General features: G+C 49.7%; 1 protein-coding gene across 2 annotated transcripts in view; it reads left to right on the top strand.

The window, feature by feature from the left end:
* Positions 1–20413, top strand: part of GCN1 (GCN1 activator of EIF2AK4) — a 67625-nt gene extending 47212 nt beyond the window's left edge. For both annotated transcript variants that reach the window (XM_049865437.1, XM_049865438.1), the window contains 21 exons: positions 1551–1771; positions 2970–3038; positions 3235–3373; positions 3462–3658; positions 3845–3987; positions 5099–5216; positions 5360–5575; positions 6674–6838; positions 8192–8353; positions 8633–8725; positions 8956–9099; positions 9195–9464; positions 10392–10505; positions 10974–11204; positions 12812–13005; positions 13143–13257; positions 15200–15296; positions 15994–16142; positions 16626–16733; positions 17976–18194; positions 18748–20413. In XM_049865437.1, coding sequence (XP_049721394.1) covers positions 1551–1771; positions 2970–3038; positions 3235–3373; positions 3462–3658; positions 3845–3987; positions 5099–5216; positions 5360–5575; positions 6674–6838; positions 8192–8353; positions 8633–8725; positions 8956–9099; positions 9195–9464; positions 10392–10505; positions 10974–11204; positions 12812–13005; positions 13143–13257; positions 15200–15296; positions 15994–16142; positions 16626–16733; positions 17976–18194; positions 18748–18873 — 3290 coding nt within the window. In that variant the 3' untranslated portion in view covers positions 18874–20413. The remainder of the gene's footprint in view (positions 1–1550; positions 1772–2969; positions 3039–3234; positions 3374–3461; positions 3659–3844; positions 3988–5098; positions 5217–5359; positions 5576–6673; positions 6839–8191; positions 8354–8632; positions 8726–8955; positions 9100–9194; positions 9465–10391; positions 10506–10973; positions 11205–12811; positions 13006–13142; positions 13258–15199; positions 15297–15993; positions 16143–16625; positions 16734–17975; positions 18195–18747) is intronic.
* Positions 20414–27208: the final 6795 nt, after the last annotated feature.

The raw sequence follows: 27208 nt of genomic DNA, 5'->3' as shown, positions 1-27208 counted from the left end.
TAGTAGTGGGTATAAAATGAGCCCTGGTGGTGCAGTGGTTAAATGCCCAGCTACTAACTGAAAGGTTGATGTTTTGAACCCACCCAGCGGTGCTGTGAAAGAAAGGCCTGGCTATCTGCTTCCGTAAAGATGGTTGTTGTCGTGTGCTGTCAAGTTGATTCTGACGCATAGCAACCCTGTAGAATAGAGTAGAACTGGCCCATAGAGTTTCCAAGGCGGTAATCTTTATGGAAGCAGACCGTCACATCTTTCTCCTGCAGAGCGGCTGGTGGGTTCAAACCGCCGACCTGTCGGTTAGCAACTGAGCACTTAATCGTTGTGCCACCAGTGGTCCTTAATTTCAGGGTTAAACCTGTTGCCGTCAAATCAGTTTTGACCCGTAACAACCCCACAGGACAGAGTAAAATTCCCCCACAGGGCTTCCAAGGCTGTAATCTTTATGGAAGCAGACTGTCACATCCTTCTCTGGTGTGTTCGAACTGCCGACCTTTAGGTTAGCAGCTGAGTGCTTAATTACTGTGCCGCCAGGACTTCTTTTCTGTAAAGATTCCAAACCATAAAAAACCTAAACCCATTACCGTCGAGTCAATTCGGACTCATAGTGACCCTCTAGGACAGAGTAGAACTGCCCCATAGGGTTTCCAGGGAGTGGCTGGTGGATTCGAACTGTTGATCTTTTGGTTAGCAGCTGAGTTCTCAGCCACTGTATCACCAGGGCTCCTCCATAAAGGTCATAGCCTAGAAAACCCTATTGAGCAGTTCTGCTCTGACACACATGGGGCCGCCATGAGTCTCAATTGATTCACGGCCGCAGGTTTGGTTTGGTTTAGTGGGTGTGAAGTGGCACCTCCTGGTTTTGATTTACATTTCCCTAATGACTAATGATGTTGAACGTCTCTTCATGTGCTTGTTGGCTATTTGCATATCCTCTTTGGAAAAATTTCTATTCAAATCTTACATTTTTTAAAATTGGGTTGTTTTTTATTGTTGATCAGCATGGGTCTTTATTGTAGTTAGATTCCCTCGGCTTGTGGATAAGACAATCCAGGTATTCGTCTCATGGAATTCCCTGGGCTGGGCTTGTTTATGCAGAACTTTGAGAGCTCGTTTTATCTGCGTGTAGCTGCTCTGACCACCTTGGACTTCACTCCCACCACTGGTTCAGGGGCCTTTGGTGTCTCAAAACAGTTTTCTTCACAAAACCACGGTTGAGTTGCTGCTTCCAGCATAAAGTCCCTGGTGCCTGGGTTGCTCGCACTGTGGCTGCAGCTCATTGCCCACTGAAACCAGCCCACAGGTGCCCCGCCAGTCTCAGCTCCACAGTGTAAAGGGATGGCAGCTGCCTCCACACAGCGTCTTCAGCTTCCTGCTGGTGGGGTGAGGGTGGCTCTTAGCAGACAGGCTAGCTTCCTCAGCTGGCAGCTTGTGGGGCCTCGGGGAGGAGGGGTCCCAGGGCTCCCTCCTCTCTGATCCACGCTGGTTCTGGGGCCACTGGCTTGGCCTCTCGATAGACTTGTACAAACCCACCCCTCCCCTGTTGGCACCTACAGCCATTGCCCCCGTCCTGTTGGATGCCTTGACGGACCCGTCCAGGAAGACACAGAAGTGCTTGCAGACCCTGCTGGACACCAAGTTTGTCCACTTCATTGATGCCCCGTCCCTGGCCCTCATCATGCCTATCGTTCAGAGAGCCTTCCAGGATCGTTCTACAGACACGCGGAAGATGGCAGCTCAGATTATCGGCAACATGTACTCCCTGACAGACCAGAAGGTAACAGCCCAGCTGGGGCTGGGGCACAGAGTCTCTACCCACAGCAGACGGGAAGGGATGTTGATATTTGGTCCCTGGCTATGTTGGGGAGGAGAAGTGGGCCATTTTTGGAGAATAGGGAGTAGAAGAAATCTACACTCTCTGGGCATCTTGCAGGTAACAGTGGTTCAGGTGTTTCTTGGCTTCGTACTCAGTTGAGGCCTGTCCCACTGGGCCTCTTGTGCGGACTGGGGTGGAGGATAGGTCCAGCTCCTCACTGAGCTTTCAGGAGTGTTGGTAAAGTGGCTGCTCCTTTGACAACCTGCGATGCTTGCTTGTCACAAGTGTGGGCTTCTGGAGGTCACCCAGAGGAAATGAGGCTTGTTTGGGAAATGTGTTTTATTTGTTTATTTGCTCCCCAAAGATTGCATGTCTGATCTCACTGTCTACCACAGCTCTGCATCTCCCAGGAAAAGAAGATAAAAATGGAAATGTCACCATGTCAATCATAGAAAATTTGGGAAGTTAAGCAGAAAAACAAAAAATTTTATCCTTAAGTCCCCCAACACCAAAACAATTACTGTTAATTTTTTTATTACATTCCTGAATATTAACTTATTTCCAGTTACAGCAAGTAGTTCATAAAATGGATTTTTAAGAGCTACATAATATACCAACAAGTTTATGTACCATACCTTATATAGCTCTATCGCCAGTCATATAGTTGCCAAGGTTTTTAGCTATTTTAAATGATGCCGCAGAGAGCATAAGGCTTTTTCTATATTTGAAATTATTCCCCAAAGCTGAATGGTACATCAAGAGACACAAACATTTTAAGGTGAAGAAAATGGTAACGAAATTTGGAAAGTACCAGAAATTTCATTTCCTAAAGATTCTGGAGGCTGAGCAGGTCTTGGTCCCAGGAGAAGGGCAGGAAGTGTAAGAGCACTGAACTGTATAGGTGCCTGTTTGATCTGTTGAGGGTAGTCCTGGGTTCACTTCTTGGGTCCTTGATAGGTTTCCTCTAGCAATTGCATGGGACCTTCAAGGAAACTGGCGAGGAGTGCTTCATCAGTTACCTTTCCTCATCTATTCTGTGAGCTGCTAGGCTTTCTTGCCGGGGCTCTTCTTGAGTGCTCCTTCTCAGCAGAATGGTGAGGTCAGGGTCCACCACAGAACAGGCCCAGAGAAAGCAGCAGTCCTTCTCATGTCATTGCAGGACTTGGCTCCTTACTTGCCAAGCGTGACGCCTGGCCTGAAAGCATCCCTTTTGGACCCTGTGCCTGAGGTGAGTCTAGTGAGGGGAGTGGGGGACTCATTATTTCAGCCTAGGCCTCAGAAAATGGATTCCTGAGAATTCCCATAAGCGGTTTTTGTGTCTGTCTGGTAGAGGGAAGGAGACCGTAGGGGCCCCTCCTTGCTCCTACATGGTTGCCTTTTTGCGCTGTGTCTCATCCCCGTCCTTGATCTTGCTTGCCTTACAGGTGCGGACGGTGTCTGCAAAGGCTCTTGGGGCCATGGTGAAGGGCATGGGGGAGTCATGCTTTGAGGATTTGCTGCCGTGGCTCATGGAGACGCTGACCTATGAGCAGAGCTCCGTGGACCGCTCTGGTGCTGCGCAAGGTGAGGCCGGAGCAGCCGAGGCCAGACCAGGAATTCCCTCTCGGGGCCTTCATGTCCAAGTGGTTCATTTCCTTCTGTCTTCTTATAGGATTGGCTGAGGTCATGGCTGGTCTGGGGGTGGAAAAGTTGGAGAAACTGATGCCGGAAATAGTGGCTACAGCCAGCAAAGTGGACATTGCCCCCCACGTCCGAGATGGCTACATCATGATGTTCAACTACCTGCCCATCACCTTTGGGGACAAATTTACGCCCTACGTGGGGCCCATCATCCCCTGTATCCTCAAAGTAGGTACCAGTGAACATGCTGAGGATGGTGCTAACGAGGGAGGCAGGGTGCATGTCTTCTCCTGAAGGGCTGGTGGCTCCCTGCTGTTGGGGGCCGGGTGGCAGGCATCCTCCTCCTGCTAATTTGGGAGTCCCACTTCCTTTGAGTCTAGGCTGCCCTGGTTGACCAACCCTCTTTGTGCACAGGCTCTTGCTGATGAGAACGAGTTTGTGCGTGACACAGCACTGCGAGCAGGCCAGCGGGTCATCTCCATGTACGCCGAGACGGCCATTGCCCTGCTGCTGCCCCAGCTGGAGCAGGGCCTGTTTGATGACCTCTGGAGAATAAGGTGCGAATAGGGAACCCACTCTTTGCTATCTGGAACTCCACTTGAGAAATGGAGAGCAGAGTGTTGCCAGGAACTCTTTTCAGCTTTTTCTAGACCCTTGCTTTTAACCATTTTGTAACTCTACCATTTTGTGTAGCAAAGCCTTCATCCTGATTCTCTTTTTGAAAGATTTCTCTATCCAGTCTTCTAGCTGTATTAAAATTGCAAACATGGGTACCCGTTTAACCTGGAAATTCCAATTTTAGAAATTTATTCCAAGGACGTATTTGGTCAGGTGCTTGAAGATTCATCTAAAAGGATATTTGCTGCAGTATTGTTTATCATTTGAAAAACTGGAGATTGGCACATCCGTGCAGTGGTCTTTTTTTTTTTTTTTTTTGAGTCAAATAATGGTAATAATCTTATAGGACTGTATGAGCTGACACAGAGAGCCCATGACCTCCTGTTGCCGGCACAGTGTAGGCTATGGTCCCACACGTGTAGTGCGGGCCTGTTTCTCATTTCGTGTGTGGTTGGGCGCCTGTCTTGGTGAAGAGGGATATGTGTGACAAGGGTGTCACAGAGTGCTTGGTTGCCTGGATGGTGGGAGTTTTGGTGATTGTTTTAACTCTGTTTATGTTTTTCCGTATTTCACGAATTTTTAGTCTGAGTATGACTATTATTTTTATAACTTTAAAAATGAAGCCTTATTTAATTCGACAAGAAAGAAAGTTTATCGCCTAGGCCTCTCCTGGCTCGTCCATTTCTGTTGGTCAGGATTCCTGGTTTCCTGTTAATGCTTCCCTTTTGTGTGCACTCTCTTTCTTTGTGACTTTTATTATAGAAATTAAACATACTGAAAAGTAGAGTCTCCATGATTCCATCACTTGGATGCTTTTTAAAAATGTTTATTCTTTCCCATTATAAAAGTTACACACGTGTTCAGTAGTCGAAAGCTTGGAAAACATGCGGGAAAGTGTAAAGAAATGACAGTCGTTTGTAGCTCTTCTCCCATTTCCAGGTTACCGCCTTTAATTTGAGGGCATTTCCTTCTAGTCTTTTTTCTGTGCAGTGCTTGGTTGTGAGACTGTCCCTTGCAGCTGTGTGACTCTGTGCTTGGCATCCTTCTCAGGTTCAGCTCTGTTCAGCTGCTTGGGGACCTCCTGTTCCACATCTCAGGTGTCACTGGGAAAATGACCACGGAAACTGCCTCTGAAGATGATAACTTTGGAACTGCCCAGTCCAACAAGGTGCCTGCCCTGGGTTGGTTTTCCTCCCTCTGTGGGTGGTCGGGTCACTTGGGGGCTGGCAGCCCTGGCACGCCTGCCGTGGAGGCTTTGTGCTCTGTTCACACCCTATGTGCTCTGTTCCGTTGTGCCACCACTGGCCGCAGGCAATCATCACCGCCCTGGGGGTAGATCGGCGGAACCGGGTGTTGGCAGGGCTGTACATGGGCCGCTCGGATACCCAGCTGGTGGTGAGGCAGGCGTCTCTGCACGTCTGGAAGATTGTGGTCTCCAATACCCCCCGTACCTTGCGTGAAATCCTGCCCACCCTCTTCGGGCTCCTGCTTGGTTTCCTGGCCAGCACCTGTGCGGATAAGAGAACAGTAAGTCTCTCAGACCTTGCTTCTGACCCAGCAGCACCTGACGACTCCCTTCAGACCCTTGAAAGCTGGGCCTGCAGAAACTAGGGAGAGAGAGGGGCTAGGCCAGAAGTTAACCCAGGCCCTTTATTTATTTACTAATTCATTCGTTATGTGTCAAGCATGTAGTAGGTACTAACTAAGCAGGGGTCTAGAACCTGGGGATATAATGGAGGATAAAGGCAGCCTCACTCCTAAGCCTTGGGGAGCTACAGTCTGGTAGTGGAGATGGACATTAACCAAGTAGTCATACAGTTGTAAAATGCAGTTGTGGCAAGTGCTACATGGCAGTACAAATGCTTATAAATAGAGGCATTTGACTTAGCCCAGGGGGCCAGGAAAGGCTTCTCAGAAGACAGGATGTTTAAAGATGAAAGATGAGTAAGCATTAACTAGGAAAATGGCAAAAGACTGTTCTAGGCAGAGGAGATATAGTGCTTCAGATGTAAGAACAGGATGTGCAAAGGCCCTGTGGTGGGTGGGAACATGGCAAATGTGGGGCTGAGCATAGGTCAGTGTGGCTGAAGTGAGAAAGCAGGGAGGAGCCAGGATGGTGTGAGATGAGGCTGGTGAGCGGGGGCTGGGGCCGTCCATGGTCAGTGGTTGGGAGGAGGTGCCCAACCTGGACTGCTTATCACTTCTTCCAGTCTGCATTACCCCTCTTCTAACCCCATCCCTGGCAAGCACATTGTGTATTTGGCCCTAAAGAGCCCTGAGGCTCATGAGGCCTTGGAGAGAACTGTTTTTTTTTACTTAAAGCGTTTGTTCCAAATTCAGCTTCCCTGGAGCAAGGGCGTAAGCTTCAGTAACTTCTAGGCTGCAGTTTTAAATCCAGGGATACTGGCCCTTGACTGTGGAGCACATGGAACGTCATGTTCACGTATCAGGTGCCGGCTCTTGCCCTTGCTTGTGTATTTTATTTTGTAGTGTTTTGCAAGCACACTCGGACCTCTTTAGGGGTAGGAGCACTTGGGGAAGTTAAGCCAGTGGCTCACATAAAGTCCAGGAGGTTCTAGAGGTCTCATTCTGGAGGTGCCGTCCTGACTTGATCCCTGCTGACAGATCGCAGCGAGGACGCTGGGAGACCTGGTCCGGAAGCTAGGGGAGAAGATCCTCCCCGAGATCATCCCCATCCTTGAGGAAGGCCTGAGGTCTCCGAAGAGTGACGAGAGGCAGGGGGTGTGCATCGGGCTGAGCGAGATCATGAAGTCCACCAGCCGCGACGCCGTGAGTATCTCCTGAGGGCCCTGGGCCCTGGTGACCCGACTCAGGGCAGGGGAGGGTGGCTACCAGGAGAAGCTTCAGCCCGAGAGGTTTTGCCCTGCCCTCAGAGACCTGAGAACCTCTCTCCGGGGGCACTGCTGAGAGTGGGTGCTGGCTAGGCCCTACAGGACTTCAGTGTCCCTCCTCTGAGCTTCCCTACCAGATTCACAGGCTAAGAAATAAGTGATTTGAGGCCTCAGATGGCCTTTGGTGAGTGAAGGTGAGCCTTCTCTTACCTCTCCTGAGGTTATGCCAGATCACTCCACTCCGTGTCTCCTCTTGGGTGTAATTAAGATGTGTGGTACCTCCTCGGCAGAGAAAGGAAGGCGTGCATGAGTGCCAGGTGGAGAGCGGTGGGGAGCGGGAGAGGTCTGCGCTCATTCTTAGAAGGAGTGGAGTAGGTGAGAGCTTAAGTACCCCGTGGGTGGAAATGTATTGTCTGTAGTAATGATACTGTTTCCATAGTAGCAATATTCGAGAGCTTTGGAGTACTTTACACTGACATTGCTTTCTAAGGTAATTGATCCTCGAAACATCCCTGGGAAGTAGGTTGAGCATGTAGTCTCTCAGTGTAGATGAAAGCACCAAAGCCACTGATTAGGTGGCCAGGGAGAAACGTAAGCAAGTAGCTGGTTGCTCAGTCCAAGCATCCTAGTCTGATTTACGGGGTCTCTCTTCTCTGTGTGTATTAATGTACGAATTAGATCTGTTTTTTATATTTGCCTTTAGCAAGAACAGAGTTGTGACTCATTGAATAGTTACCAAGTGCCCCAGAGGCCGAGTCCTTGCCAGCAAGGTGCCCACGGTCCAGTGGTGAAGCCGACGTGTCAACTAGTATCTAGAATTCAGAGTGAGCTTTACTAGAATGGAATTCATTCCAAAGGGAGCAGAGAGCCATCACTGATCCCACTGTAGAGCTGAAGACTTCATAGAGGAGGAAGTATCTGAGCTGAGACTTGAAGAAGGACTTGGAGTTTTCCAAGAGGATAAGCAAAAGAAAGAGTCCAGGGAGAGAGGAGGCCAGGTCATGAAGGGCCTTGCCAGGTGAAGGTGATTGGACTTGTTGTAGGACGTGGGGCGCATCAGAGAATTCACCTAAAAAAATGAAGCTATTGATTCTTAATACGTGGGGGTACATTACATATCTTCTTTGCTTTTTTATATTTGAACATTTTCCCAATAAAGAATTGAATAAAAAGAAAAGTCAGGCAAAGGAAGTTGTGCTGGCCGGGCCCGGGTTTCCCTCACCAGGAGCCCTGGCTTCTTCTGCCCTTGTCTTCCCCTTGTCTCAGTACAGTGGTGTTTGTGTTCTTGCAGGTGCTGTATTTCTCTGAGTCCCTCGTGCCTACGGCCAGGAAGGCTCTGTGTGACCCGTTGGAGGAGGTCAGGGAGGCAGCGGCCAAGACCTTCGAGCAGCTGCACTCCACCATTGGTCACCAGGCCCTGGAGGACATTCTCCCGTTTCTGCTGAAGCAGCTGGTGAGTGGGTCTGCCACACACCTGCCAGTTTGGTTTTCACTGTCTTTGCAGAAGCAGAATGTGGCGGGGGCTTATCCTGCTAGGCAGTCAGAAGGTGGGCCCTCCAGAGGGGGTGGGTGCAGCAGGATCAGATTTGGCTTTGTGCTTGTCCTTTGACCATACATTAATCTGGCCGCAGTGGGAGGGAGGAGAGTGGGGAAGGATGTTGGCAGCGCCAGTGGAGATAGCAGAGATGTGCACAGAGCTGCTCCTCAGGGCTCTCCCCATCCCCCTGTGCAGGAAGACGAGAAGGTGTCAGAGTTTGCCTTGGACGGTCTGAAGCAAGTTATGGCCATCAAGAGTCGTGTGGTGCTACCCTACCTCGTGCCCAAGGTAAATCCCAGCGAACACCCTCCTCCCACAAGTCATAGCCATAGCATTAGCATGGAGAGGCTCATGATAGGCTGTATTGTAGGCAGGAAGTTCCCCTGTTCTCTGAGATCCATGGAGCAGACATGCCGCCCTGGGCAGTGGGGATGGGTCCCTCCTCACCCTTCTATTCCCAGAGCCTAGTAACGAGTGCTTAGCATGCAATGAGCTGATGATATTCATTGTTCTCCCAGCTGACAACACCACCTGTCAATACCCGGGTCCTGGCATTCCTCTCGTCTGTGGCAGGCGATGCCCTGACCCGTCATCTCAGCGTGATCCTCCCAGCGGTCATGTTGGCCCTGAAGGAGAAGCTTGGGACTTCGGGGGAGCAGCTGGTAAGAGCCATCATGGCCACACTGGGAGCTTTCCGACTGCCCTGCCCTCCAGCGGAGGATCCGTGCTCAGCGCTCGTGTACCCTGTGGTGTTTAGGAGATGGCCAACTGTCAGGCTGTGATCCTGTCTGTGGAAGACGAGGCCGGGCAACGCATCATTATTGAGGACCTGCTGGAAGCCACCCGTAGCCCTGAGGTGGGCATGAGGCAGGCTGCCGCCATCATCCTCAACATCTACTGTTCCCGCACGAGGGCGGACTACACCAACCACCTGCGGAGCCTGGTCTCAGGCCTGATCCGCCTCTTCAACGACTCCAACCCTGTAGTTCTGGAGGAGAGCTGGGACGCCCTGAATGCCATCACCAAGGTGAGGGGCTGCTGAGCCCCCAGGCGCTTGTCCCCACTTTGAGCACTCACCGCTGATCAGAATCTGGGAGAGAGTCAGCCTTTCTGTCAATCACTGGACATTAGGTGTGCTTAGAAAGTTACTCCCTGGCCCCGAGTTAATAAGGCCTAGTAATAAATCCCACCACCCGTCTGTCAGCCTGTTGTACTGTGGTGGCTTGTGTGCTGCTGTGATGGCGGAAGCTGTACGAAAAACCAAACCCATTGTTGTCGAGTCAATTCCTGCTCATAGTGACCCTATAGGACAGAGAAGAATTGCCCCATGGGCTTTCCGAGGAGTGGCTGGTGGATTCAAACTGCTGACCTTTTGGTTAGCAGCCAAGCTCTTAACCACTACACCACCAGGGCTCCTGGAAGCTATGTAACCCTGTTTCAAACACTAGCAGGGTCATCTATGGTGGACAGGTTTCAGTGGCACTTTAGGCTAAGACTAGGGAGAAAGTCCTGGCAATCTACTCCTGAAAATTCGCCACTGAAAACCCTGTGAATCACAGTACTGTCTGGTATAGTGCTAGCAGGTGAGCCCACTCGGTCGGGGGGTACTCAGAATACGTGGTGGCTGCAACAGTGGACTTGAGCGTAGGAAGAATGGTGAAGATGGTGCAGGATCAGACGACATTTTTTTCTGTTGTAATGGAGTTGCCATGAGTCAGAGCCTACTTGATAGTAGGAACAGAAACAGTAATAAACCATATGCAGCCTTAAAAAAATAAAGCCACTTGATTATAGAAATTTCAGACATTTGTAAGAGTAGACTCCTGCCTTCAACATTTGTTAATTCATGGCCCATTTCGTTTATTACCCCCACCCTCCAATATTATTTTGAAGCAGCTTTGTGAGGGCTGTTAGAACTCTCTGACATTCTCTGCTTTTCCCTGGATTCCCACAGAAGCTGGATGCTGCCAACCAGCTGACGCTAATCGAAGAACTGCACAAAGAAATCCGGCTTGCAGGCAATGAGAGCAGAGGCGAGCATGTGCCAGGGTTCTGCCTCCCCAGGAGGGTAAGCCTGGGTCTCGTGGTGCAGGATGCTGTGGGCAGGCGGCCTTGCTTTGCCTCTGCTCCGTCACAGCCTGTGGTAGGGCAGCTGGCTTAGTACTTTGAGGTGCTATCAGCACCTTCGCAGACAGTGTGGGAACAGGGTTCATGCTGCCTTAGGTATAGGCTGTGGAGGCCACCATAGCGAGAGCAAGTGGGGCATGTGGCCTGGTTCATGCTACCTCTGTGTGAGAAGCCTGCTCTGACAGGAAGGGGCACTTGTCTTCAGTTACATGCAGTTCTTGTCACCATCAAGTTAAGATAGGTCTCTTTTCTGGACACTGTTCCCCCACTAGCACCCAGTCAGGCGGACCCGTCAGCCTGAATGTACCTCCATGAAGTTGAGGGGAGGGTGGCTAAGCGCCTTGCTTTTAGTGGGAGACACCTGGGTCTGAGCCTTTGACTTGACTCACAGGTGTGATTTTCTTGTCAGGGAGTAACCTCCATCCTTCCAGTGTTGCGGGAAGGAGTCCTGACTGGCAACCCGGAACAGAAAGAGGAAGCAGCCAAAGCCTTAGGCCTGGTGATTAGACTGACCTCAGCGGATGCCCTGAAGCCCTCTGTGGTCAGCATCACTGGCCCTCTGATTCGCATCCTGGGAGACCGCTTCAGCTGGAATGTGAAGGCGGCTCTGCTCGAGACACTCAGCCTCTTGTTGGCCAAGGTGAGCGACTAAAAGAAAAAGCTGTTCAGCATTCGGGTCTCAGAGAACAGATCTGCCTGCAAGAGACTGACAGAGGTGTCCCATGGCAGCAGAGGGCCAGCTGCATTGGGGGAAATGGTATAGCAGAGGGGGTTAAGAGCTTGGACTCTAGACCCACTACACCAGGGTTCCATACCAAGTTCTTCCACTTCATATGACCTGAATGGCCTTGGAAAGTCATACAGCCTCTGAGCCTATTTCCTCCTCACCTATAACATGAGAGTAATAATACCGCCTACCTCACGAACGGCTGTTAAATGTGGGCATTACGTGAAATAATGTTGGGTACGATGCCTGGCATACACTAAGCCCTCGACGCACACTAATTGCTTTTATTTTGAAGAACTGCTGGTTCAAAGGAAAAAACTCAGCGCTACGTAAATACAATTAAAACATGGTTTAAATATGCTTCAGTTTTTATTACGGCCACATGAGAGATGTGAAGAATATGATGAAAGAATGAGAAAGAAGTCTGTGAGCCACTGAAATGGCTTCAGTTTTTGCCAAAAGCGAAAGAGACAAAGGCCCAACACATTAGCCACTTCTGATGCTTCACGGGGTGATAATTAAACCGTTCAGATTTAAAAAAGCATAAACAGCAGCACCAAGATTGGCAGTTGAGGGAAAATAATCAAATTCTTACGTGAGGTTTGGAAGCAAAAACTACCTTAAAGTTTGTAGCATTTTCCTTTTGGGATTCTGAATTTCAGCCTCATTTTGTGGAAAATTGAGTCTTTTTTTGATATGTATCATCTTTACCTTGCGTTACACACTGTTCTTTTTCCATGGTGTTTAGACGCAAATGGAGTCCTTACCTCGTGCCCCTTGTCCCTTAGGCCGTGAGTCACATGTCACCCCAGATTTACCAGCTTCACTCTGTGGCATGGCTCCAGCAAATCTTGCACCCCCCCAACTCCAGTCCCTTCCAGACCTATGTGGCATTGAACCTCCAAACAACTACTTTGCTTTGGCGTTTAACAATAAGTAAATTCCTAGTCTTAGACATCTGTATTTTATCAAGAGTGCGCCTGTTTTTCCTGTACATAATGACAGATTAAACTGGATTTTTAATTAGATGGGTGCACATGTACGCAGGGAGGAGTTTCTGAGGTCACTTGTTTCATGGGATTGTTCTGAGGGCCACATGTAAAGTGCCTAACCTGTGAAGTAACTGCTCAGCAGCTGCTAGCTGCTGTTAAGTCCATTTCCTTGTCTTGCCAGTAGAACTGTCAGTTGTGTCAACAATGCTGACAGTGCGTGCCTGCTCTGCTCTGTAATGCATTCAGACATGGACAGGTATCCACTGAGCCAAGACCAGTGTAGCCAAGGCTGTAAGACAGCTCCTTTGGATGATGGCTCCTGCTGCCACTGCCTCCTCCTTCTAGCGTGATGAAGGGTGCTGAAAATGGATGAGGAGACTGAGCAAAGCCTGGCTCGTCTGGCTCTCCTCTCGCATGGGATGTCCATTCCTAGCCTCTGCGTGAGGGCTGGGTTGGCGCATGGCGGTTTGTGATTGCTGTTTGGGCACCACCACAGCTGTGTCTTTTGGGCCTGGGTTTCTCAAACAGGTTGGGATTGCCCTGAAGCCCTTCCTACCCCAGTTGCAGACCACTTTTACCAAAGCTCTTCAGGACTCCAACCGGGGCGTGCGCCTGAAGGCTGCAGAGGCCCTGGGGAAGCTCATCTCCATCCACGTCAAGGTGGACCCACTCTTCACCGAGCTGGTGAATGGAATCCGTGTTGTGGAGGACTCAGGCATCAGGTGCATGCTGGGGAGAGAGCTGTGCCGTGAGGAGGCCAAGCAGCTGCCAAGAGCCTGACTCAGGCTGTACCTGTCCACGTGGGAGGGAACAGAGGTGAAGGGGAGCCCAATCTAAGTCAGCTATTTTGGCTCTGCAGGGACACCATGCTGCAGGCCCTGCGATTTGTGATTCAGGGAGCAGGGGCCAAAGTGGATGCAGTCATCCGGAAAAACACCATCTCACTCCTACTGAGCATGCTGGGACATGATGAGGTAAGGCCATGGATAGATCACAGGACTGGTGGGCTCAAGTGGTTTTTTGGTTTGACATCTGCTTCGTGTTAGAAGAACTTGGTACAGCTGCCAAATGGTCAGTGATAATAGTGATTTCTGACATCTGTATCACCCTTTATGGTTGACCAAACATTTCCTCAGGTTGTGAGGGAGACAGGGTGGGTATTTTTGATATTGATTAGTCTATGTAATAGATAAGGAAAGTAAGGTTTGTAGAGAATCCAGGTTGCTTATAATTTGCTCTCTGAACTTAAGTCACGTTCCCTCTCTGCCCTTCATTTTTCCCATTTGTAAAATGAAGGAGTTCACTTATTTATTCAAGAACAGTCACTCTCCTGGGCCTGGCCCAGAGGTGAGGCAGGCATGGTCACAGAGATCGGGAAACATGATGGAATTAATAATCTCTAGTGCTGTAGTGCCGTGGGTGGGACGTCTTCAGTTAGAAGGTGAGACTTGCCTGGGGCCATACACTAGTGAGTGGTAGAGCGAAACCCAGTATCTGGGCCCTGTGACCCCTGTTTCTGTCCTGCATCCGTTCTCATGACCCTGCCTTACCCAGACGGGGAGCATTGAAGTACCATTGGCTGCCCAGCACTGTGGCGGGCTCAGGAGGGGGTTGAGCCTGTGGATAAGAATTTTCTCTCCCTTCTCACAGACAGCCCTCTGTGTGGTGACCTAATTTACATTTGTAGGGCTAATCTCTGGAGAGAGGGCTATGGGACTCACTTGCACTCCATCATGTGCTCACACATGGGGCCACCATCATCCTGCTGCACGGATCAGGGCTCCTCTATTCGGCTTCTAATCCCCAGCCACCTGCTCCCTGATTAAGGCCTCGGGCCTTCTCTGTGGGTACAGACGGAGTCATCTAGCTTCTCTTGATCACAGTCTGTCTGGGCTTTTACAGGGCCATGCCAAGCGTGAGCAAGAGTTAGTATTAAACAAATTTGCATCTCACCACACTGGAGTTTAAAATAGATCCAGTTGGAGAGAGTGGGTGTCAGAGAGCCAGCTTTGGCCTTGTTTGGTATCTGGGGTTCTGCTTAGAGCCCAGAGGCCTAAGCGGCCAGCAGGCCACACCCTCCTCTACCTCCGAACTTCCACTTGGGTTGGAAGTGGCAATCCAGGGTGGTGGCCTGACATCAGCTTCCCCAGAGGTCCCTGTTTTTTTTGGAGGTGGATGGGAGATGGATACCTAATAAACTAGCACATAGGCTAAAATCCACTCTCCGGATTCCCTAGTCAGCTGGCTAGGGAGGAACAGCACGGGCCAGCTGTGTACCTGGCTTTGAATCTGAGGGACAATGCTTGGCCTTTCGCCATCTTCCTCGGGTTGAAGGGTGGCTTCAGTTTGATGTCCTTGGACCAACCAGAGTAACTGAGGTGGCGTGTGACATGGACACAGTAGGAAAATACGGGGCTGTTCTGGACACGTAAGGCCAGCGGGGGAGGAGTCGAGGCGGTTGTCTGCACTCACTTCGCTGGGACTGTGGGCGGGTGCTCCCCTTTTGGTGCTGGCGCCATGGTCTCTCCCAGCTGCCCCGCCCCCGCTGCCCAGGGCTGTTGATGGTAGTTGTGATAATAAATGTAAAACGTTCAGACTTCCTCCGAAGCAAGGTGCTGTGCAGAGACAGTTGTCATTACTGTTGCGATGATGTCCGCCATATGCACACACGCTGGGGTGAGCTATAATTAAGCGCTGGCTGTGTAATTCTTAACTCCACGCCAAGCGGCAGTTTCAGCGGATGGCGGTCTGGCGCCGGGAGCCTGGAGTGAGGATGGTTTAGATGAGAGCTCCTGAGCAGATTGTACTATCTTTCTCCTCTGCCCCTCGGTTCTGGGCCTTGTAGCTGCTTGGCCCGGGTGCCTGGAGCTGTGCCGTTGCTTGCACGGCCTTTCACTCCCTTCTCTGCTCCATCAGGACAACTCTCGGATCTCCTCGGCTGGATGCTTGGGGGAGCTGTGTGCCTTTTTGACCGAGGAGGAGCTTAACACTGTCCTCCAGCAGTGCCTGCTGGGTAGGTCTCTCTGTACACCGGGGAGTTGCCCTTCAGGGACCTGGGCCCTTAACGCGGGGGGGAGCCCATGTCTCCCTTTCTTCTCAGAGGGCCTTTGTGTATCTAGACTGCCTGTTCCCTGAGAGTCCAGCTGTTCAAAGTCAAATGGATGGTGGTAATTTGGAAACGTTAAAATAATGGTTGCGCGGCATGAGGATTGCAATCAGTGTCACAGAATTACACATGTAGAAATTGTTGAATTGGGAAAAACAAATGGGCTTTTCACTGGTCCCGTAACTCTGAGTGTCTCTGTTAAAAGAGCACAGCCCAAATCTGAAGCGGTTTGTGAGAGACCTCTCCTTAACTGACCACGTTAGAAGGGAGGTTTGTGTACAGTGTGGGCTGGGGTTTCCTCTCGTTCCCAGGCGGCACACGGGTCTCAGAGGGTGCTCGCCAGGGATGGATTACCCAGTAAACAAGGTGCACACGGGCTTACTTGTGCTTACTTGCTAATCTGTACTACTGCACAATCAGTTACTAATGTTTCACCACATCTATGATGTGAAATTGTGCACTACAGATTAGTAAGTAAACACAATTAAGCCCGTGCGTACCTTGCTTACTGGTTAATCCGCCCCTGGGGCTGGCCCACGACTTCATGGGGGTGGAGGCCTGCTGTAAAGTGCAAGTTGACCCCAGTTTTGTCCTCCCTCCCCAGCGGATGTGTCTGGCATCGACTGGATGGTTCGGCACGGGCGGAGCCTAGCACTGTCAGTGGCTGTGAGTGTGGCTCCCTGCAGACTCTGTGCGGGCAGGTACAGCGATGACGTCCAGGAAATGATCCTCAGCAATGCTGTGGCTGACAGGGTGAGGCTTTTGGGCAGTCAGACACTCCCACTCTCTCTCCCCCTCTCCACAAGGCCATGGCCATAGCCTCGCTGACACAGCACAGGAAGGAAGAAAACCCTAGACAGGGTGTTAAGAGGCCTGGGGTCAAATTTTACCTCTTCTGGTCACTTATTATAAGCTTAGATGAGTACGTGATCTCTCTGGACCCCAGTGTCATCATCTAAACAATGAGTTTAGGTTAGAGGGTGTCCCTTCTAGATTGAAAAGTCCCGGAAGCCAGCGACTCAGACTTTGTTCATCTGCCCAGTTGCCAGGGCAGCCTATCTGAAGGAGAGCTGTCACGGAGTCTTCAGTGTAAAGCAATAAGGATTGAGATGGGTGGTGAAGAGCCAGGGGCCAGGGACCCCGGGAATGGACTTTGCCCAGCCCTGCCGCTCCGCAGAAGGAGTGGGAAATTATCCTGTCCAGCTCTTCCACGATTTACTCTTTACTTTTCCACAGATCCCCATTGCGGTGAGTGGGGTCCGGGGCATGGGCTTTCTGATGAAATATCACATTGAGACAGGAGACGGACAGTTGCCAGCCAGACTCTCCAGCCTGTTCATTAAGGTGAGTGGGGCAGGGACTAGGTTTGACCCACAAACCTGGGCTGTGTGAGAAGGACCTGGGATCACAGAACACCAGAGATGTACGCTGAGACTCGAAGTTCTCCAGGGAGAGCCTTTAGTAGATCTCGGAACCTTGGAAGTGGGATGCAAAATGTTTCTATGTGTATTTTTCTCTGGTAGAGTGTTTAACTTGTTGTCATATTCTCGGAGACCTTGGTTCAAACCAAGTTAAGAGCCACTATTTTAGGCTTTTTTTGTAGGCACCCTACTGGCCCTGGTGTTGTAAAATTAGGGACTGGTCTGGGTTCAAATCTTAGTAAATCTTCTTTTCCCTTCCTCCCTTCTTTAGCTGGCACAGCACCGTTGTTAGTGTGGGCATTGTGTTGGGTGCAAGGCCCTAAATAGGGGAGCTGGGGACTCTTGACAGTGGGGCTCCCGCTGCCGGTGTAATACAGTACACTTCTCAAACTGTTGTGTACACACAAGTCAGAATGAGAATCTGCATTTAGTAAGCTGGGGTCAGGCCTAGGACTCTGCCTTTTCAGCTAGCTCTGGGCAATGTGAGTGCTGCTGGGGGACAGACCTTACTGTGTGTAGTGAGCCTCCAACAAGTGATTGCCTCCACCCTGCAGGCCCCAGGCCCCTACTGAGAACTTCATGGGGGCTCCGATTAGACTGGCCCGTGTGAGCCTCACCCTGCATTCAGTTGTTCATCCAGCATTTATTTACTGAGCACCCACTGTGTGTGCCCGGCTGGGCTAGACCCTGAAGGCATAGAGATGAACAGGATCTCTGGGGTCAGAGACACGCAGGAAACCCCATGGGAGGGCCCTCATTTAGATAGGCTTGTTTGGGAAGGCCCCTGAGGAGATGGCATTTGAGCTGAGACCTGCAGGATGAGAAAGAACCAACCGAGCAAAGCACCAGGGGCAAGTATGTCCCAGGCAGTGGGAGCGGCCAGTGCAGAGGCCCTGAGGCAGGAAGGCACATGGCATGTTTGAGGAAGTGAAAGCCCCCTGTGGGCCTGGAGTAGTGAGCCCGGGGGAGAGGTGGATGAGGCAAGATGGGAAAGCAGATGGCTGAGTGTGCAGCACGCCTCCCCATAGGAGGGGACCGTGTTGGAAGGGGATAGTCGGGGCCGTTTCCAGGATGGAGAGTGTCCGACCAGGAACTGGGGCTTCTCTGTGATTAGAGAAACAGAGTGGGTGTGCCTCACCGGAAGTCTGTCTCTTCCTGTCCGTAGTGTCTGCAGAACCCATCCAGTGACATCAGGCTGGTGGCCGAGAAGATGATCTGGTGGGCAAACAAGGACCCGCTGCCTCCCCTGGACCCCCAGGCCATCAAGCCCATTCTGAAGGCACTCCTTGACAACACCAAGGATAAAAACACCAGCGTCAGGGCCTACAGTGACCAGGCGATTGTCAATCTCCTCAAGATGAGGCAGGGTGAAGAGGTGTTCCAGGTGGGAGCCTGGGACTGGTGTGCCCAGGGTGTGCTGCAGGCAGTTGCTTTGCATTTCTTCCTCTGCATGACGGTATTCAGGCCTCCTGCTCTTCTCTGCCACCTCATAGGTGTGCTAGTTCTGAGCACCAGCTTGTGATTCGGGTGCCTGGCCTGGTGCCTGGAAACACACCTTCCTCCATTTCTGTGGCTTCTAAACATCTTTCAGTGGCAGAGCTCTTTCTTCAAATACATCCTCACGTGGCACCCAAAGCTATAAAACGGATCCAAGTAAAGGTGCCCAGTTGAAGCCTAGAGCTCTGTCCACTCAGCCTCCTACCCCCAGGCAGCCCTAAGGCTCTAAAAACCGCAACCACCTGCACCTCACCACCTGAAAAACATCATGAGTGTTTTTCTCAGCTTTCCCCTGGCCCATCTCATTTCTCATTTCGCCAAATTCCACCTCAGTGGCACTAGTTCTAAGGTTACATTCATTTTTGTTTTTACTTGATTTAAGGAGAAGTCTGGAGCCATATGTTCTGACTACGTCTCCTCTCTCCCACCCTTGCCTGCAGTCTCTCTCCAAGATTCTGGATGTGGCCAGTTTGGAGGTGCTGAGTGAGTGCCACCGAAGGTCACTGAGGAAGCTGGCCAGCCAGGCCGACTCCACGGAGCAGGTGGACGACACCATCCTGACCTGATGGCTGGGCCCTGCCCCATCCACTGAGCTCCATGTCAGCATTTCGGCTCCACATCCCTGGTCACTGTTTTCATTTTTGAAAATACGTTTGTTCCGATGGGGAGCTTAGGAGATGGCATTCCCAGAAAGTATTTTAATATATCAGCAGACCACAGCCAAAGCCTTAAATCAAACCCACACACAACTCAAGATTGCCTCCTCCATCTCACACCCTTTTCTCTGGAGAAGAGAAGAAAAAGCACATGCGGACACCTCACCACATGGTGGCTAAGGAGCTGCTCACCCCGTGTGGTGTGGCAGGGTCAGGAACAAGGAGGGTCAAACTTCCAGTTCCTCTTCTCCTGTGCTTGAGCTCAGGGTCGAGAGTGGGCGCCAGCAGCTTTTTGCCTAGATCCTGAGTGGGGCCCAGAACCGTGGCGGGCTGCCCAGTGTGGGGTGTCTCGTCTTGGCTTTTTGCTGGTGTACACCCTGATGGGATCTGACCCATCATATGAAAATGGTACCCACACAGGGTCGAGAGTGGGCGCCAGCAGCTTTTTGCCTAGATCCTGAGTGGGGCCCAGAACCGTGGCGGGCTGCCCAGTGTGGGGTGTCTCGTCTTGGCTTTTTGCTGGTGTACACCCTGATGGGATCTGACCCATCATATGAAAATGGTACCCACACAGCCCTGGCTGGTGACATATCTGGGGAGGGGCATAGGTTTAGATGCAGGCTGTTAGAAGGAGGAGTGTTTAATAAAGGCTTTGATTTAATCTTGATAGAAGCCGGTTTTTTTTTTTTTTTTTTTAATCTTCTAATATCCATTAAACATGAAGCTACATGCATCAGGAATAAGGAAAGGTTTGCAGCTATTTTTGTAAGTATTAGCAGACCAGTAGGCTTTCTAGTAGCCCTGGTGGCACAGCAGTTAAAGTGCTCAGCTGCTAAGTGAAAGGTCGGTGGTTCAAACCCACCAGCCATTCCGTGGGAGAGAGACTTGGCAAACTGCTTTTGTAAAGATTTATGGCCTTGGAAACCCTATGGGGCAATTCCACTCTGTCCTACAGGGTTGCTGTGTGTTGGAGTCGACAGCAATGGGTATAGGGTTTCTGGGCATCCTTCCCCTGCTCTGTGCTGCCATGTGGATACCTACAAACTTGTCTGTCTTGAGGTCAGGTCTCAGGAGTCAGGCCTGTGATCTCTGGTGTGGAGGATGCCATAGTCTAACTAGCCACTGCCCTGCTCTCTCCTGACTGGGAGCTGCTGGGAGTCAGGCTTTGAAGAGAATCCATCTCCTCTGTGGAGTAAGAACAAACCACATTAGTCAAAGGACTTGCAAGAGGAAGCCAAAGTTGCTATTCAGCATCTGCCTCCTTTATGAATGACTTCCTTCCCCCTGATTCTTAGAAGGCTCGTGATGCACACATCCCCACCTGGTCCAGTGACCCAAGATTTTCTGGGTTATTTCCCTGGTCATGATATGGAACAAGCCTCTATCACGAAATGACTGGCTGGAGCTGTAAGAGGAAGAGAAATAAACAATGGTGGTAGCGAGTATACTCCGTAAAAGGTGTAAAATGCTATACCAAAAAAAAAAAAAAAAAAGGTTCTGTTTCTTAATAAATGCAGTAGGCTGGTGACTCAATACTTGGTGATGCAGAACACAAGGTGACCTCTAAGGTACTTCTGATGAAATCCTTGCTTTCTCTGCCAGAGCCTTATGTCACAGGACTTCCTAGTTCCTTGCAGTAGACATGGGCTCAGCTGGCTCACTGTAATTGCAGAGTCCCAGGGTGGAAGGGACCTAAAGAAATCAGCTGAGTCGGTCCCCACAGCCACACCAGCCAATGGTTGCAGCTTTTGGTAGCCATGGTAACTGCCCTGCATTAAGGACTCAGATGGTCATCAGCCTTCCAGCTGCCTGGGGCATATGTCCAGCAAGCTGTCTGCATGCGTGTTCTCCTATGCAGATGAGCCATGGCAAGGGCTATGAAAGTTCTGCTGTGTGGGGGCCCCGGTACTATGTTGTGTTTCCTGCAGAATCTTAGACTAGGTACTTAGACTAGGTATCCATCTCTGGCTTTCAGACCCAGTCTGAAACTGGGAAGGGAACCGCACATACTGAGAGGTGGAAGACACTCATCAAGCAAAATCCAAGGGAAAAACACGAGGTTCCAGTTCCAGAAACTGGAAAAGGGTGAGTTCTCTCTGTTCAGAATAGATGGATGAAGGTTGATTGACAGATGGAGATGACTCAAAGGCTTCCAGAGTGTGTTGAATTGCATTCTCTGAGTCCGGAAAGAGGGTGCACACTCTCTGGAAGTGAGCTGCGAAAGGCTGTCTCAGAAATGACTGTGGAGCTGGCAATAGAGACCTTATCAGGCCAGAGACAGCAATCTAGAAAGCAGCAGCCCAGACCAAGCACCCTGAAGGAAACGGAGCCTGACAGCAGAGAAGCAAAAACCATGCCCTGGTGGTGGTTGGGGCTGTGGCCTTGGGCAAGTCACTTAACCTCTCTGGGCCAGTTTAATTTTCACATCCGTAAAACGAGGACTTTTGGAATTGAAGCTCTGAAATATCCATCTTTAAAGTCGTCCTTTTGGGGTTAATGGTAATGATAACATTTATTGAGCTTACTATGTGCTAGGCATTATTTCATTATCCTCTCAGCAGTCCTGGTGGCGTAGTGGTTAAGCGTTAAGGCTGCTAACCAAAAGGTTGGCAGTTCGAATCCACCAGCTGCTCCTTGGAAACCCCATGGGCAGTTACACTGTCCTACAGGGTCACTATGAGTTGGAATTGACTCGATGGCAGTGGGTTTTTTCTTCTTTTACAGCAGCGCGTCTCCACAGTCCTATGAAGTAGGTTCTCATTATTACCATTTTGCAGAGGAGGAAATTGAGGCATAGAGGTTGTGCACCCAGGGTCATATGGCTAATAAAGGGCAGTCTGTCCCCAGAACTCATACTCTTAGCCTCCATGACCTCTACTGTGCTGGCTGCTTAGGCATCAGCATTCTCCTTCAGAGGGGTGCCTCTAGAACATTCTCGTCTTGGCACACCTGGGAGATGTGAGGTGACTAGATGAGACAGCTCTGGCTGCCTGGCCCAGGGGCTTCTTCACCCAGACAGCTGCTCTGCAGGTTGGGGGGATTAATCTTGCCCCATTTATAGGACACTGGTTGGGGAAGATCTATAGAGAAAGACTTAAAATTATTAAGACTTTCAGTCATCCTCCAGAGAGGAGACTGTCTTATCTTTCTCTCCCAAGTAACTAAAAGCCAATGACAGAACGTCCCCTTAGCTAATCCAGAGAAAACTCTCATTAAACCGAGACCATCCCCAACCCTTCAGCTAACCCTGGGAGCCTCTGGAATCAGGGTTATTTTAAAACATGGGCTAGTGCAATGTGGTTCACATCCCTCCTAGGAAGCAAGGCGACAGGTAAGTTCTGTTCCTTCCCGGATTGTGATGCTGGAGGGCTTGGGAGAAGGGCGAGGAACCTGCAGGGCTGAACCGCCCTGTATGCTGGAATCCGGATACAGATGGTTTTATTGAGGGTAGATTTTGAAACAAGATTGGCAGTTAGAAATGTTTTTCTTCTAAGTATGGTTCTGTGTGGATGTGTCTTAAATTGCTTCAAGACGTTCTAAATTAGAAAAATAGGGGAAAAGGGGAACCAGTCTAACTTAAAGGCCTAGGTCCTAAAATATTTTTAAGGAAACGTAGAGACTGCTTTCAGGTTGTAGTGTAGTGGGGTACGGTGGAGCCACATGGACTTAGAAGTCAGGTTTAAACCTTTACTGCTTAATATTAAGCTTTGTGACCTAGAACTTGTTCTTAACCTCTCTGAGCCCAAGTTTCCTCATCCATGCAGGTTGCATAGGGTTGTTATACGGGTTGAATGAGGTAATGCACTCCACACAGGGCCAGGGACACAGGAGGCTGTCGGTACCTGGATAACGTGAGTAGAATGAGGCATGTCAATGAAAAGAGGCTGAACAGTAGGCACCTCTGACTACATAATGGGTGTCAATTATAGTGCTCTACTATTCTGGAATTAGCTGCTGGACCCAGAATTTGCACATGTATTGTTAACCTCTTGAAAAGCTGCTAACTGAAAATCAGATTTCTTTTGTCTCCTAAAAAACACATTCAGAGAAAGGCTCATTGAGAATTGCTCACTGAGAAGATGACTGTGCTTGAGTATGGAGCCCTGATGGTGCAGTGGCTTAAAAGCTTGGCTGCTAACCAAAAGGTCGGCAGTTCAAATCCACTGGATGCTCCTTGGAAACCCTATGGGGCAGTTATACTCTGTCTTACAGAGTCGCTATGCGTCAGAATGGACCTGACGGCTACAGGTTTGCTTGAGTATCTAAAATACTGAATGAGAGGCGTGCAGGTGGATGGGTCTGCCTGGGCAATAACGCACTTACTGAGGTCAGGGCTCCCAACACACACAGGGAGGGGTCAGAAGGACCTTGTCCTTGTTTAATGAATCTGAAAGGTACAGATAGAAAGGATTGTCTCTAAGGTCATGTAGCCAATTGGCAGCAGAACTGGAAAAAAAACGCATTTCTTGATTCCCTGGTCACCAAGCCCCAGGGGCCATTCTATAAAAAACATGGAAGGTGAATTCAACAATAGAAACTAGTCAAGTTTTCAGCGGGTGGCTCAGCAGAGTGGCCAGGTTTCACTTTTCAGAAGAGGTGGAGGCCAATTAATTTTTGGAGAGGTCCTGAGCTGCCCCTCGGTTTTGTTAGGAGAGTCCCGACTGCCTGCAGTAGAATGGTAGATGTTGGGTAGACGTTGACATTAACAAAGATCATGAAACTGGAAAAACTGGTCCAAGGATTATCACCTCAGTGGGATTTCTGGGTGAGATTGTTTCCTGAGTGTGCCCGCATGGAACATACCAAGTCACTTTCTGGTGTTCGAGAGATTTCTTTGCTGAGATGGCACGCTGGTCACGTCAAATGTGTAAAAATCCCTCAGAGCCATGCCTCCTAGTCATGTGATAAGGCTGGGATGCAAACTAAATCAAGTCCTTCTTAGAATTTAGGGAGCCCTGGTAGTGCAGTGGAAACCCTGGTGGCATAGTGGTTAAATGCTATGGCTGCTAACCAAAGGGACGGCAGTTCGAATCCACCAGGGGCTCCTTGGAAACTATGGGGACAGTTCTACCCTGTCCTGTAGGGTTGCTATGAGTCGGAATCAACTCGACGGCACTGGGTTTGGTTTTTTGGTTTTGGTAGTGCAGTGGTTAAGAGCTCGGCTGCTAACCAAAAGGTCAGCAGTTCAAATCCACCAGGTGCTCCTTAGAAACTCTATGGGGCAGTTCTATTCTGTCCTATAGGGTCACTATGTGTTGGAATTGATGCAATGGCAACGGGTTTGGTTTTACAGTTTAGAGTCGCATACAAAAGGGAGGTGGGAGGCTGGAGTGCAGCAGTAACTAATCCAGCGTTTCTCAAACACTGGCTGCAGGACCCCTTTACCCTCTGAAAAATTGAGCCCAAAGAGCTCTTCTTTGTGTATTTAACCTACTGATATTTATCATCTTAGAAATCAAAACAGAAAAACTTTAAAAGTATCTATTAATTCATTTCAAAATAAACCCTTACATGTTAGTGTAAATCCGTAACAAATATACTTGCTTCCCCGAAACAAACATTTTAGAAGAATGGGAGTTTTACATTTTTTAGCAGGCCTCTTTAATGTCTGGATTGCCATCTGCTTCTGCCTTCAGTCTGTTGTGATATCATAGTCATGCAGGCTCTAGAAAACTCCACTGTACACTCAGAAGCAAATGGTTTGACCCTGTAGACCCTTTCTTTGAAAGGGCCCTTTTAAGGGTCCCCAGACCACACTTTGGAAACCACTGATCTAATCCAAAACATGAGGGGAGAAAAATTCTACCAAAAGGTCTGGAGATTAGTGACTGTGTGTCAGGGGAGCAACTGACCTGAGTTAAAGCAAAAGGCCCCACATTTGGCTCATGCCCCACAGGAAGCAAACTCAAGAAAGGGTTCACCTAGATTGTTTCTGATGTTCCTTCCAGTTCTAAATTTTAATTCAGCAGACCCCAAGTTCCTACCACATGCTCGCTCCCCAGAGAACCCAAAGATGAGTAAGACACGGTCCCTGCAACCAAGGGACTTATGTTCCCTTGATTTTGGGGGACTACTTAAGGGTAGGGCAATGCCCATTGCCAAGCCTCCTGTATGATAGCAGGCATGCAGGCATGGGATAAAGGGCCAGTTTTCAGTCCCATCAAAGGGAGAGACCCAGTGCAATTTCATTCACTCCTTCCCTCTTGGACCAGCATGTTGAATGGTGCCCCATCTGGACTCCCCATTTAAAGTTCCTGTCATTCAGTTACATGTCCACTCTAAATTCATAATTACCACCCACTTGCACCTTCTGGCAGGATGGAAGCCCGTGTTTCCTCCCTTGCTGTCCACTACCTGGCAACTGTAGCATTCACCTTACTGACCAGTCTTGAGATCTGGATCTCACAGGTCCCTCCAGGCCTCCAGTGCACTAACCTTCATCTCTGCCACCCACCAGGGCAGGCACCGCTGGTCTCTTCTCCCTTACCCTCCCCTTCTGGTGACACCTCACTTCCGGACTCTCCTCCTTGTGAAAGTTAAGCTCTTTAAAATGCCTCAGCCCATCTCTAAATATTCAATCCTTACTCCTCTCTGGCTGCTTATCCTCCACCTCTGCTATTCCGGGAAATACTTCATTCAGCCCCGCTGCTTTCACAACCAACCACTGTATTTCTCTTTTTACTCACTGCCAAACTTCTTGAATGAATAGTAGATACCGGCCACCCCCATGCCTTCACTGTCTGTTAAACGTCTGCATACTCCCTGCCCTACCTTGGTGCTGTTAGGTGCTGTCAAGTTGGTTCTGACTTTACAGCAACCCTATGCACAGAAGAACAAAACACTGTCCGGTCCTGTGCTGTCCTCACAATCGTTGTTATGCTTGAGCTCACTGTTGCTGCCAATATGTAAGTCCATCTCGTTGAGGGTCTTCCTCTTTTTCACTGACCCTCTACCAAGTGTGATGTCCATCTCCAGGGACTAGTCCCTCCTGATAACATATCCAAAGTAAGCAGGACAAAGTCTCACTAGCCTCACTTCTAGGAAGCATTCTGGCTGTACTTCTTCCAAGACAGATTTGTTCATTTTTCTGGTAGTAGAGTATAACTGCCCCATAGGGTTTCCAAGGCTGTAAATCTTTATGGAAGCAGATTGCCACATCTTTCTCCCGTGGGTCCTTCTGGCAGTCCATGGTATATTTAATATTCTTTGCCAACAGCATAATTCAAATGCATCAATTCTTTGGTCTTCCTTATTCATTGTCCAGCTTTTCACATGCATATGAGGTGATTGAAGATACCACAGCTTGGGTCAGAAGCACCTTAGTCTTCAAGGTGACATCTCTCTTTAGACCCGTATTTAGCTGTTGTCTGTATTCCCCACCAGGAGGAAAATCCTATGAAAGCAGGAATTTTTGAATTTTATTTACTACTAAACCCTCAGCTCCTAGATCAGTGCCTAGCACAGAGTAGGCCCTCAATTATTTGTTGAATGAATGAATGACCTGTCTTCCCTGACTATTACTATAAGCTCCATAAGAACAGGGGCTTTTTGCTCATATCCCCAGCATCCAGCACAGTGCCTGGCACATAATAGCCACTCAAATATTTATTGAATTAGTGAATGAATCCCATTGCCATCTTTAAAAATGCAGCTTCAATATCTGGTTGATCCTGTCTTTTGCCATCTGCCCCTTCCTGCTTGTTTACCTCATGCCTCTTCAAAGCTCAGCTGCTGAAATCCATCCTGCAGAAACATTTTGATATTGCTCCTCTGCTCAAAAACTTTCAATGCCTCCCCATTGTAGTTGCTCATGTACAAACAGGTGGTGTTGCAAAAGCTCATCTGTAAGTGGGCTGCTTGAGACAGTGAAACGAAGTTTCCCGTCACTGGTTCATACTGATACTTACCCCTCAGGTCAGGAATATATACATATGCGTGTGTGTGTATATATATAAACACACACACACATATATATATATATCCCATAGCACAGTTCAAGTCACTGAGCTCTGAACAGCGTTTCTTTTCGAAAGTGTGCTCAGAGTTTCATCCAGGCCCAAAAGGATGATTCTTACAGGCTGTCTAAAGACACCTGTCATTCAAGGCGGTCACAAGTTCCAACGAGGCTCCAGGAGGTCACAGGGCTAGGTGTGATTTCAACCCCGAGCTGACCTCAAAGGCCACACTCCTAACACGCTACAGCCCCAGCAGGCGACTCCTATCCTTGTCACCCTCGGCGTCCGGT

This window comes from Elephas maximus, chromosome 22 (genome assembly GCF_024166365.1).
Source record: "Elephas maximus indicus isolate mEleMax1 chromosome 22, mEleMax1 primary haplotype, whole genome shotgun sequence".
Classification (NCBI taxonomy): domain Eukaryota; kingdom Metazoa; phylum Chordata; class Mammalia; order Proboscidea; family Elephantidae; genus Elephas; species Elephas maximus.
The sequence above is the reverse complement of the archived record's forward strand: the minus strand, read 5'-3'. Positions and strand labels throughout refer to the sequence as shown.